General features: G+C 39.6%; 1 protein-coding gene across 1 annotated transcript; it reads right to left on the bottom strand.

Moving 5' to 3' along the window:
- Positions 1-7,771: 7,771 nt before the first annotated feature.
- Positions 7,772-12,553, bottom strand: LOC146575214 (uncharacterized). The gene is made up of 3 exons (XM_085269837.1): positions 11,586-12,553; positions 11,195-11,476; positions 7,772-10,699 (listed from the first exon to the last, which is right to left on the bottom strand). Exons 1-3 carry the CDS (start codon positions 11,800-11,802, stop codon positions 9,669-9,671), a joined length of 1,530 nt encoding a protein of 509 aa, XP_085125963.1. The 5' UTR covers positions 11,803-12,553; the 3' UTR covers positions 7,772-9,668.
- Between the last annotated feature and the right edge of the window lie 712 nt (positions 12,554-13,265).

Raw genomic sequence — 13,265 nt, 5'->3', positions numbered from 1 at the left:
TGTAATTGGGATGAAGTAAACATCTGTTGAGTAATTTAACATAAAATTGTTTGATAGTGTTAATTTGGAAAGCCAAAACTCTAGCGGGTCCACCAGACCCATGAACACTGGCTGAGTAATAAAGATATGAACACCACACAAGGGTTAAATGATTTGTTTTGTTTGTTGTTATTTTGTTAAATTAGTAAGAGCTGTAGGGCCATTTTGTTTCTATGAATAAAGAGACTGGTATAGGACCAGCATGCATTGGGGTGGGCCTGTGGTTTTTTACCAGAGCAGGAGAAGCAGCAGGAAGGATCTTGTTATTGCTTGCCAAGATGGATAAATAAACCAAAACTCTCAACTAAAATGTTTGGACAATGGACTTCTTTTGCCTGCGTACGAAATATTACCTCAATGCAGCAGTGGCTTGTGGACTTTAAGTTGTGGGACGTTTGATCTTTCAAAAGTAAAGGAATTGCAACTACAGTTATGATTTATAATGTATGCATAATAATTTATTATAAAAACCTGTATTGAATTAAGTAGCAGAATGAAACTTTTGCAAATAAATTAACAGTTTCAAAATTGCAGCACAGACTTCTTATTCAGCTACTCAGCACCCTTACCGTAATCTCGATAATAAAAGTAGCAACCTTATCCTTATGTCGTATGTGTATTTTGACTTTTGTTGCCACGATGCCAGATCTCTCTTGGGAATTAGATTTTTAATGAGATTTTTTTTACCTGGATGAATAAAGGTTTAATAAAAACCAAATTCAAGGTGACTTTGGTAATTGCACTCAACAGACCAGTTTTTCTGACTTGACTTGACCTTTCTGGACTACACAGCCGGGGCTGAGCAGCCGCCTCCTTCTCAAAAATGCGTGTGCTTTTTTCCAGCTCGCTCCCGGCTTGTAGGCCTATTACGTTACAGCGACGCGACAAAGACTGTCCAAATTCGTAGACTCCTCCAAATGCAGTCTACAAATGCGTCCTCCTTTTCCCCGAATTTGAAGGATGGGTCAAGTGATTGTAGGCCTACAAATGCGGCCTCAGGAGGATGCAGCCCATGAATTTGGACAGCCCCACATACAAGGCACCATCATTAATTCAAATTCATTTTAAGGCCAATTACGTCACAGCGACGCGACAAAGGCTGTCCCAATTCGAAGGCGGCTCGAAATGCGGCCCTCAAATGCATCCTTCATTTCCCTGAATTTTAAGGATGGGTATGTGTATCCTTCATGGCCCAACATATCCCAGACTTCATAGCATGGCGGTGGGTGTGGATAATTTTGCCAGAAAAAACAGCAGACGGCTGAAGCTTTCAAATATACTCCGCTCAATAGTCAACCTTAGTCTTACAGAGAATTTGATGTTTTTATGGATAATTAAAGTCAGTCATATATCCACAAACACAACAAGCTGAAAGTCAGTGATGCTGTTCGGTTTGCAGTCCTGAATATCACGGCACAAGCAGGATTCACTGCACTGTTAACTTTAGCTATGTTATATTGCTGCCTCTGTTCGGTGATGTCGAACCAAACAGACTTTAACGTGTCTTTGAACGAGCTGGCGGTTCACTCGTTAAGCTGAAAGAAAGATGCTTTAATCACAGGAGTCACACATGTGTCCACTGAATCATCTGGGAACTCTTCTTGTTTAGCACTTGTAATAACACAAACACCAAATCCTCCTTCTCTTGTGCTGTTTGTAGCAGTGTATACACCTGAGACTGTCACCTGTCTGTCTGTCCTGCACTCTCTCTCTTTGTCTTTCTTTCTGATTGTGTAATAAAAGTATGAACATGTATTTATAAGTTACACTTGTGTTTGAATCCTGCAGCTTCTCACACATTTGATTTCCATGTGTGACAACTGCAGACAGACTGAGGGACCCACTGCTGCACATCATCTGTGAGGCTTTGCACCCCTGATGATCCATCAGGACAAACTCAGCAGTGTGTGAGGAAGCAGAGGAGGAAGAGCCAGCAGCAGCTGACAGATGGAGAGAATAGACAGACTGTTCCCTGTTTGTGAAGGACTGCTAGAAAAGTTTAAAATAACTAATTGTCTGTCCTGAATCAGTCTTATTAGGTAATGTTCAAATAATGTTATCATCCCAGTGTTTTCAGTGTGGGAGAAAGTACTCAGGGCCTTCAAGTTACACACTATGAAAGGCAGCAACAAGTTTAATATTCAGAAACATAAAGTATGTATCAGCAGCAGAATGGACCTAAAAATAAATGTTTGTTTCAGTTCTATGAAGCTTTGAGTATTTTGGATTAGTAGCACTGCTGTGTTTGTTGCATCACATTACTGTAATTGTTTATATGCTTTATATATTCTGAGGTAAGTTGATCTATAGTGTTACATCATATTCTATAAGGATATTATGTGTTTGTATACTTTCTGCCCAGTTAGACCCATTTAGCAGAAGTCAGCCTGTTTAAGGCTCTGATATCTATTCTGTGTGACTTAAAGCAGTTATGACATGGTCTGATTTTCTCACCCAATAAAGGAATATTTAATATATCAGTCTACTCTTCATTCTATCAGAAACAGTTATCACAGCTCGTACATTTTACTTTTTACACATTAATGTAAGCATTGAGCCAACATGTTAAAAGAACAATATTTGTCTCTTATATATAATACATGTGTGTGTATATATAAACTGTGAGAGATACTTGTCTTTGAGTGAAGATTTAAGGTGATAGGAAATATAAATAACTGCAACTTGAATCTTTACTGAAGCTGTAATAACTAATATTGATTAATATAATACTAACTTTAATATTGGCCATATTATATTTACATTACCAAAGTGAGATGACTTTAGTCTCATGAACAACATTAGCTAATTGTTATTTACTAACTAATCCTAAAATGACTGTTCAGTACAACCATGAAGCCCAACAATCATGTTTTACAGTCCTCTGGTCTCAGCCTCAGATACTTATCAAATCACGCAAAGCTCATGTTGACACAAACAAACAAATGAACAAAAGATTTTCTCCTTCATTTCTGTCAAACAAAGCTGTTTGAAACGTTTCCAGCAGTTCATATCATGGTTGCTGGGCAACCTGGGCAGCGCGACAGAGGCTGGACCGTCCCATTTCACAGGCCTCGCACTTCTGGCCTTAGCGGTCTTTGAGTACGCGGCCCTTGTGGACCGTTAAGGCTGCGTACTTTAAGGCTGCAGAGTGCAGACCCTGAATTGGGATACAGCCACTGTCAAACCTAAAATGAGGATGTGGGCACACCTGAGTGAAATAAGTGGAAGCTGAATGAAGCTCCACCCCCTCATGTCACTCATCTGAGAGAAACGAGGAGTCAGGCTGTTCCACTTCTTTATTAAAGACAGATGCACAGAGTGTGCAACAAGTCAATCTAGAGCATTTGCATTAAATTATTAGCAGCAAATGACTGCTTCTTACCCTTTTAATTCCCATGGAAACAGTAACAGTATAGTTTTTCACATACTGCTTCTGCATTTTGACTCAACTTTTGCTACATAAACATAGATGTAGTCAATATGTGATAATCTGAGGTTGTTTTTACTCATTTTACAACCACATGACTGATACTAACTCCTGAGCTGACTGTATGCTAACATGCGCCACAAATAAGGGTCACATTTGGATTTAAAACAATCACCGAGAAGCTTCCACTGAATGCTACTTTCCCCTGCATGACACTGAAATCATTAACACATACTAACCCTCCATACCCTGTAGGAAACTCACTTCCTTGGAATAACATTTCAACAAGGAAAGAGTTGAGAGCAAATGTCCTTCTCTTGAAGGACAATATTTGAACAAATCCAGTTACACAGCTCAAGAAAATATTACTCTAATGGAAGAAAAAGGCAGTAATTAATTAACAATATGTGTATCAGTAGTACAAAAAAGCTATTATGGGGCGACCGTGGCTCTGGGGATGCCTCCACCAGTGTGTGAATATGAGAGTGAATGAATAGTGGAATTGTAAAGCACTTTGGGTGCCTAGAAAAGTGCTATATAAATGCAATCCATCATTATTATATCAAAATGTAAAGGGAAAACAGTCTGATGAGCTGAATGGTGAGCTGAAACTGAAACAAAATAAAGCCTATCATTAGGAATTTAGGAGCAACTTTATTGTAACGTGTTTGCTTTTTACAGCTTCAGTTCTTTTTTCACTCAGTAGGTGGCAGCAAACTACAAACAATGGTTGCATTTTACACTCGTCTGTTTTCATTAGAGGCAGAACCCAGAAGCACATCCAGGTTTAGGTCTACTGCTTGGTGCTACACAGAAACAGGCTGAACAGACTGGAACTCACATGAATTTGGACGAATCGAAGTAAGAACGTCACTTATGCTCTTCAGTTTTCTCAGAAATGGATTAAGCCTACACCTAAACCAACGGATATGTTCACTGACTTTTTCTCTTAGTCTGGAAATACTTAGTCAGCCCATTACGCAATTGAATTGATTATCATGACCCTCACTAATAGCCACTTACTAAGCTAAGAGTAATGTGCAAAACCCATTAGCCAAAGTAGTATAAATATTTTAACTTTTAGCAAATCCAGCAGGTTAATTAAGTGATTTCACATCATATGTTCAAACAGCTTGTCAGTTTTTAATATATCCCATGTACGCATACTTAAGCTTTAAAAATAAAGAAAAGTGCAATGACCTGATAGATGTTTGCTGAAAATTGTGGTTTACATCAGCACCTACATTAAAATACAAAGACCCTGTTTTGTGTGAGCTGCTCGATACCATGAAGCAAGACCTCTGAACATCTCAGTTTTTACACACACACACACACACAAGTGCAAGCAAATGGTGTTTTATATGCTGTTGTCTAAAATATTATAAAATAAACCGTCTCTTTTTATATGTGGGGGGGGGGCACTCAAAAAACGGAGGGGACAGGTTGGCACCAGAACACCACAGGTCTGCCCCGAGATGAGTGTGAAAATGTGATTATCAACAAGCCCACCTGGACTTCAGTTAGGTCGCACGCTTGTCCAGAGTTCACTTTGTCTTCAAGCGTTTTAATTTAAAACATAAACTGAGGCCTACCCCAAGCTAAAAGAAGGCAGATTATGTTCTCAGATAAAGCAAGCAATGAGGGCGAAGCAGAGAAAGTACCTGCACAATACATTCACATAAATCAAAATGGAATTTCTTTGAGGACACAAACATCTGGGGAGTAAACAGCTGTTTCAATACCTAATCACAGATTGTGCTCTCTGTTTTACATGTTTTTAGTAAGGCATAATTAACTAAAAGGCTAGAGAGATGAAAGGATGCCAAGCTGATACCAGGCCTCAGTCACATGGATTGTTTCTTAAATTCTGAAATTAAGTGGACATGCAAAAAGATCTGGCACTTCATATATTAAACTGAGAAGCTGTGCTGACCCAAGAAAGCGCCCAGAAATTTGGGCAAATGTCTGCTCTGAAGTTTTTAGCCAAACCAAACTGCAGGTCAGTTTAAAGCGCAAAATTGTGCAAGTAGTCCAAACTAAACCGTTCTTGAGATGCAGAAATGTTGTCACACACAAAAATCAGACGATTGTGCCTCCAAACAAATTGCACTTACAAATGCTTGTAACATAAATGATGAAAATAGTAACTGCAAAGTTGAGACTGAACAGTGTTTCAGTTAAAGTGATAAGCTAGCCATTCAGCTGACTCATTGGTGATTGCAATGATTGCAGGTTTCATTATAGAAGAATATCAAGGAGAAGACAGATGGCAGGGAGTCAGAAACGGGGGATGGAAATGCAAGATATTGAGGACAACTTATGAGCCCAGGCGTCAGGTGTGAACAACAACAATAACTGGGCTGTATTTAGGTGTACAGATCACATGACCATCAAAAGAGCAGTGTAGGAATGAGAGAAGATCAACAGGGGAGCACACAAAGAGGTTTATGGACACAAACTGGGAAAGGTGGCATGCTCAGTTGATCAGTAGAATACCACACTAGACTTTCTTCCAGGACGGTTGAGGACCCTGTTGTGGGGGCGAAGCTTGGGTCCAATGTTCCCTCTAATTTTTCATGTGTCTGAGCGAACACACAAACTCTCTGAGCGGTCCCTTGGACCACTGTGAGCAACAGCAGGCGTGTGCACTGTGGTCACGTCAGCATTGAATCCATCCAAGTTACATGGTTTATTAAAATAATCAAATTACAACATTTAAATTTATGTTAGACTTTTTTTTAATTAACTCCTTTAGCCCACTTACAACAAAAATTCAAAAAAAAATCTTGTTCATGACCTGTGTAGTATGTTAACACTATTGGAAGTAAAAATAACTTGAACTCCAATTTTGAAAACGCAACTTTCTTTTTTAAAAAAAAAAAGAAAAAAAAAAAAGCTCTGACTTGTATTATGAGTATGAGTCTGTGGTCTGGGAGAGAGTCCTGTAACTCTCTGTCTGCAAAATACAGTATATAATGACCAATGTTGGGCAATTAATTATATAATTACGTCTTCAAAAAAGTAACTGATCTATGCAAACAAAGTTTTTTGCAGCTGTTTACTTAAAATGCAGCCAAGGCGTTTTTTTAAATAAACATTTCAAACTATTTACAGAACAATCAGCTGTTCTGCATCAAATTTGATGCCACACAAATTATTTGTGCCACTCCAAAAATAATTTCAAATCAAAATCAAATCAAATCACTTTTATTGTCACATCACATGTGCAGGTACATTGGTACAGCACATGTGAGTGAAATTCTTGTGTGCGAGCTTCACAAGCAACAGAGTTGTGCAAAATACAATAATGTAAACAAGCAAAATACAAGAATGGCTACATCTGAAACTAATAAATATATGTACAATATATAATAGTATATGCATTTCTGGATGTGTATACTAAATATTTTTCTACGTGTGTGTGTGTGTGTGTGTGTGTGTGTGTGTGTGTGTGTGTGTGTACACATATTTTACAAATTAAATAGAGTCAACAATAAATAAAATATATAAAAATATACAGAGTTGAGACATGTGCAAAACAGTGGCGTTACTGTACAGTATGGAGTGCATAATGTTAAAGTTCCAGTAGTGAAGCTGAGGTGTCTATGAAGTGTTCAGCAGTCTGATGGCCTGATGGAAGAAGCTGTCTCTCAGTCTGCTGGTACGGGACCGGATGCTGCAGAACCTCCTTCCTGATGGAAGCAGTCTGAACAGTTTATGGCTGGGGTGACTGGAGTCCTTGATGATCCTCCCCGCTTTCCTCAGGCACTGCTTCCTGTAGATGTCTTGGAGGGAGGGAAGCTCACCTCCAATTATCCGTTCAGAGCACCGCACTACTCGCTGGAGAGCTTTGCAGTTGTAGGCGGTGCTGTTGCCATACCAGGTGGTGATGCATCCAGTGAGGATGCTCTCAATGGCACAGTGATAGAAGGTCCTGAGGATGCGGGGGCTCATGCCGAATCTTTTCAGTCTCCTGAGAAAGAAGAGGCGCTGCTGCGCCTTCTTCACTGTTTTGTTTGTGTGTACTGACCACGTAAGATCCTCAGCCAGATGTACACCAAGGAACCGGAAGCTGCTCACTCTCTCCACAGCAGCGCTGTTGATGGTGATGGGGGTGTGTACTTCTCTGCACCTCCAGAAGTCCACTATCAACTCCTTTGTCTTTGCGACGTTGAGTGTGAGATGGTTGTCTTGACACCAGTGGGTCAGGGCGCTGACCTCCTCCCTGTAAGCCGTCTCATCACTGTTGGTGATAAGACCCACCACTGTAGTGTCGTCCGCAAACTTCACAATGATGTTGGAGTTGTTAGTGGCCGTGCAGTCGTAGGTGTAGAGTGAGTACAGGAGAAGGCTCAGTACACACCCCTGTGGAGCACCAGTGTTCAGTGTGATGGGGGATGAGGTGATGCTGCCCATTCTGACCACTTGGCGTCTGTCAGACAGGAAGCTAAGGATCCAGCTGCAGAGGGAGCTGCTCAGTCCTAGATCCTGCAGTTTCCTGTCCAGCTTCGAGGGAACGATGGTATTGAATGCTGAGCTGTAATCTACAAACTGCATTCTCACATACGTGTCTCTCTTCTCCAGGTGTGACAGGGCAGTATGTAGTGTCAGGGCTATGGCATCATCAGTGGACCTGTTGTGGCGGTATGCGAACTGTAGAGGGTCCAGTGAGTCGGGTAGTGCAGAACAGATGAAGTCCCTGACCAGCTTCTCGAAGCATTTGCTTACGATGGGGGTCAGGGCTACAGGTCGCCAGTCGTTCAATGAGGAGATGGTGGAGGATTTGGGTACAGGGACGATGGTGGCCATTTTGAAGCAGGCTGGGACTACAGACAGAGAGAGGGAAAGGTTGAAGATGTGCGTGAACACTGCAGCCAGCTGAGCCGTGCATGACTTGAGGAATTTCTGTCCACTATGAGATAAAGGAGAACAACAGGAGATGTATCACTCCTGTAACACCTGTAACATTCAACAGTCGCCTCATTGTTCTGACACACACAACAAAACTATTGACTACACTACACAAGTTTTGCGCTAAATGTCTCAAATCTCTCACATTTCAATGGTTTGATTTTTGCTCACAGGCTTTTGAACGTTTTCCTTATAAAACGCAGTTTTTACTGTTTCTTTTTGCAGTAAATATAAACAGCGATAGTATTCAGGAAGAAAAACAAACATTGCATATATTTTTAGCATAACTCTGGTTTTACGTGGCCTATCAACACAATTTAAAAACTAGTATAAAGTCCACACTTTTCCATCAATTGATCTGTCTGTCCTGCTCACATCTCCAATGGTTGTACACGGTGTCATTAACGTGGTTTCACAAACACCGGTTTTAGCCTTTGCTGCATTTTTAGGTAAAAGATTGCATGTAACTTTGTTGTTTGCAAAACTTGTGGATACATTTTTAAATTAAAAATTTCTATTTGCATTTCAAGTTATGAAGATATTTTGTTAAAAATGTTTGTGGTGTTACAGTAAAAACGTAACTTTTTTTACAGCTTCACATTGCAAATGCAGAGTACTGTGACTTTGTTGTGTGGAACCGCAATGACATATTTGTTGAAAGGATTTTGCCTGACCTTGAGTTTTGGGATGATGCGATTCCTAAAGTTGAGTGTTTTTTTAGAAACAGTATACTCCCAGAAATACTGGGACAGCAAGTTACAAACATACATGTGTAATGTGATAAAAGGACGACAACATAATGACATTTTGAATATTGTTATGACCTGATGGTAGTCATGAGTTCTGGCTATTGTATTTGCTCTGACGTAGCATTAGAGCACAAATTGTCATTTAATTTTATTGTACATTTAATTGTGTCATTTAAGTGTTGTGTAACACTACACAATGATTAAATGCTATTGAGGCAGCATAATAATACATTGGTGGTTTATTTACAAGATTAGACTTTTAAACAAATAAACAAAATAGATTGCAATCCATCTCACAGTATAATACTGTACAAACTGCCAGCACAATTTGACAGTTGGAGAAAAATATTTCATTTGAAAACATTTACAGACTAATCAGGAGTCAGGACTTAGGTACTACTATTACTCTACCCTGTTCTACTTATCACCAGAGCCAAGCAGCAGATACTGGACACTACTCTTCCTCTCCACCCCCTTCTGTGAGCCGTGACAGTGACAAGACATTTAATTTTTTTTAACTGATTGATTACCACCCACCCCCCTTACTCCAGTGGGACAACAGACTCGGAGAGATTTGATAAGGCACAACAAATTACCCCAATCTTGTCGATCAATGCATGTGTCTCACCTGGCTTTGTGGACATGTTCTCTATTGGCATAGCCCTGCTCTGCAGAATTTGATATTTCCTCCTGACTAAACCTATGACTCGCTCAACATGGATACGCAAATTGGCTATTTTCCTTGTCTCTGCCACTTCATAGGCTGACAGCTGTTTTCTCCCTTTAGTGAATGCCGGTGTCTGTAGTGAAGCACAGTAAAACCCCACATTATCGCCAATATTGAACCCACGATCTGCAAGGACAATATCTCCAGGTAACAAGTTATTTAGGAGGCCACTCTCTATTGTGATCTGCTTATCGCTAACTCTCCCTCCCCAGGCAGAAGATATGTAAGTGACGTAGCCTTGGGGGGCAACACCAATCAAAAATTTTACAGTGTGATGGTGCTTGTAGTTGGACCAAGTTTGAGCTTGTGCAAGAAGATTAGATGGTCTCTCAATAAAGACTTCAAAGCAATCAACAATCACAGCCACTTTACATCCAAATGCCTGTCTGAAACTCAGTGGCATCGTAGCTTGAAGAACATGTCGCTCTGGCCACTCAATTAGGAACTCTAACCTTTTATGAAGTATGTCAATTACTTTATGCCAAACTCTAGAAGCAGTGGACAGAGAAATATTGAACCTGAAAGCTAAATCTTTCAGGGGCAGATTTAGTCTCAGCCTCAGCAAAACTAGTATGAATTGTTCAAATTTGGACAACAAAGACATAGGTCCCGAGGTGATATAGGGCTCGCACAGTTCAAAAATCTGAATTAAAACTAAGAAGTTGGGGAGCCCTGTGTAGAACTTTGTCTTGTCTTCATTTTTTTCAAAAGCCTCCTGGCTGAACTGTGTGTCCAGAGCCTTGCTCCGAAGATCAACCAGCTCTGCTGTGTTCTGTCTCAAAACATCCTCCATCTTCTCGATGTCATCCATCGTCAGCTCTGTCTGGCATCCAGCATCCGCACAGCCTGCAATATAACAGTGGGGGAGCATAATCAGCATAATAGAGGCAACCTCAATTTTTACTCATTTTCACTGTAGGAGTTTTTTTAGTGGGCTATTAGAATCTGGTGTAATGTGTTTAATTCACTATGTTAATTTAATGTAATTATTTTTTTTAATCAACAAAAAAACATGTTGCGTCTAAACAAAAAATATATTTATATGTTTCTCACCACAGAAACCTTACATTACGGATATCTTTACTTATCTGTGAAAGGAGACTGTCTGGAATCTGGCAATATAAGAACCATAGCAGTGTACAAAAACCTGTGGTGTGTGCCTGACGGTAATAAGTGCCACTTTTTCTTTTTTTCTGAATAAAATGGTATGGATTTACTCTGTGATTAAAAAAAATCACAAACATGTAATATGTAACTTGGACCATAATCATTACAGATAATGGCATCTTTTTCTCTTTGACATGATTCTTGTTTGTTTTACATCTCAGCACAATATCTTACCTGGATAAGTGAATGTCTCATTCACACTGAAGTCTTCTGGTTGTGGATTCTCAGCTGGAAGCTGCAGTTCGGGGTTCTCCACTGTCACTAGGCTCAAATCCGGGCTCTCAGCCGTCTGTTGCATATCCAAAATCGCCTCTGCACATCGATGCTGTTCTGCCTTAAGCTTCATTCTTTTCTCTCGTTTGAGAACTGATTCCGATCTGGGTTTTCGTTCGTAGCCGAGATTGACCGTCGGAGCCCAGTCCTCCGACTCGTCGTCATCCAAAGCACTTGGGCAGCCTATAGTCCCAATCAAGTCAATATTAGACTACTAACTTAAAAGCACTAAGTAAACGAGAATTTAACGACAACCTAATGCTAATAAGTTCGTTTGCAAACATAACATTACCTCTGACGAAGTGGTCGCTGCAGACACGGGCATTGGCAGACTCTGCTCCTCCCAACTGTAAACGTAAATTTAAAATCCATTTTTTCCTACGTTTTTCGGTTAGAATTTTCCATTTTTCTCCTCTTCGTTGGGCTATTTTTGGTACCCTAAAATACCGTTTATCAGTTTCTCTGGTCGACCTACTGGAGCATCCGTAAACACAACAGGACATAGGCATTTTGCGTACTGTCTGTCTGTGATTTTGCGCTTATCTTTTTCACTTGGGGTTAATTTTCTACGTAACATGAGCTGAGAAGCAGCAGCAACGCTAGGCTAATGCTAGGCTAACAAGCTGGCTAGCTAGCAAGTTCAAAACCTGGTTCTAAACTGAAAGAAGGTACAAAAACAGTTTACTTCCAAGCCAGAGTATCACGCAAAAAATCACAGAAATTATCTCTTGAGCTCAAGCTGCTCCATCTGAACCCAGGTTTGCTCAAACTAATGCAATAAAAAAATGTGGGTGCCATGAACATGCAGACTGATCTGTGCAAAGTGAGGAGGATAGCAGTGACATGGCATTTTCAAACCATATCTTTTAAAAGCCTGCACTGAGAAGCAAAATTTCTAGCTTACTTAGTTTTTCCAATTCAAGACAACTCAAATAAACTGGGTTGATCAGCTTTTTGAATAAAAACTACTGGTAACTTATTTAAACAAACTGATAAAAATTGAGTTTAGTATATCCTTACATTTTTTTAATTAAACACAATGTTAGATTTTACAGTGTACATGATAATGGAGTGCTGCTGGAATAAAATAATAAAATCTTTATGTTTCTTGGGGCTTAAATTGCAAAATGTGAACAAATGCCTAAAAACGTTCCAGAAGCTCGTCGTCCAAACTGCAGTGTAATTATAAAACAGAAAACCTCTGTTAAATAACAGAAAATGCCCTATTTAATTATTTTGTGTGGACATATTCTCAACAAAAACATTTTTATATTTCATAACACTTTACAGATATTTTTTAAAACTTTATTAATCCAGAAGGAAACTTGTGTGGTCAGCATTTACTTTATAAAACTAAATACTGAATACAAAACGTATTAATAAATAATCATTACATTGAAATTTTCTTCAGGAAATGCATTGTCTAGTTCTATAAAATCGTGAGTTTTTTTCAGGTTTAAGGCTGGCAGTTTGCTATCACACACAACACTGAATAATAATTAAATACGTGTTTTTAAATAACACAAAATTCAAGTCGTTCTTTCATAAAAGTCTTTTTTTTGTTGTTTTGCTGTGATAGAGCTCCTGACCCAGGCCAAGCTGGCTCTCTAGGAAGACAAGGAAAAACTCCCAGGTGCCAGATGATGGGAAGAAACCTCGGGAAAGTGTGCACAAATTCCACTTGACAACACAATAAAACGCAACATAGCACAAAAGGTCACGGAGGATCTCATAACAAGGACAGAGCAGGACGAATAGGACAATCACAGGAAAGGAACAAAATCACGAAAAAATTAACGGAAAGGACAAATAAGAAGGGGGTGCCATAACAATAGAAAAATAAGGATGGATAATGGAAAAGACATTACAGAAGGAGGTGCCAGAAAAATAATAAAAACAAAAAAAGCCTAAGCTAACACAGGACAAACATTAAAGATACTGAACAAAAAAACCCCCAATAAAACAGAAATCC

This window comes from Mchenga conophoros, linkage group LG4 (assembly GCF_057382185.1).
Source record: "Mchenga conophoros isolate Kocher_MC1m ecotype Shallow Benthic linkage group LG4, M_conophoros_male_GT1.1, whole genome shotgun sequence".
Lineage (NCBI taxonomy): Eukaryota > Metazoa > Chordata > Actinopteri > Cichliformes > Cichlidae > Mchenga > Mchenga conophoros.
This window is presented reverse-complemented; position numbering and strand designations above follow the sequence as displayed.

What these genes read in the sequence shown, in the direction of transcription:
- LOC146575214 (XM_085269837.1), bottom strand. Translation starts at nt 11,802, where the DNA reads ATGCCTATGTCCTGTTGTGTTTACGGATGCTCCAGTAGGTCGACCAGA. An exon ending in CAGCGACCACTTCGTCAGAG is followed by an intron (nt 11,477 to 11,585) that starts GTAATGTTATGT and finishes TTGGGACTATAG; the next exon opens with GCTGCCCAAGTGCTTTGGAT. An exon ending in TGAGACATTCACTTATCCAG is followed by an intron (nt 10,700 to 11,194) that starts GTAAGATATTGT and finishes GTTATATTGCAG; the next exon opens with GCTGTGCGGATGCTGGATGC.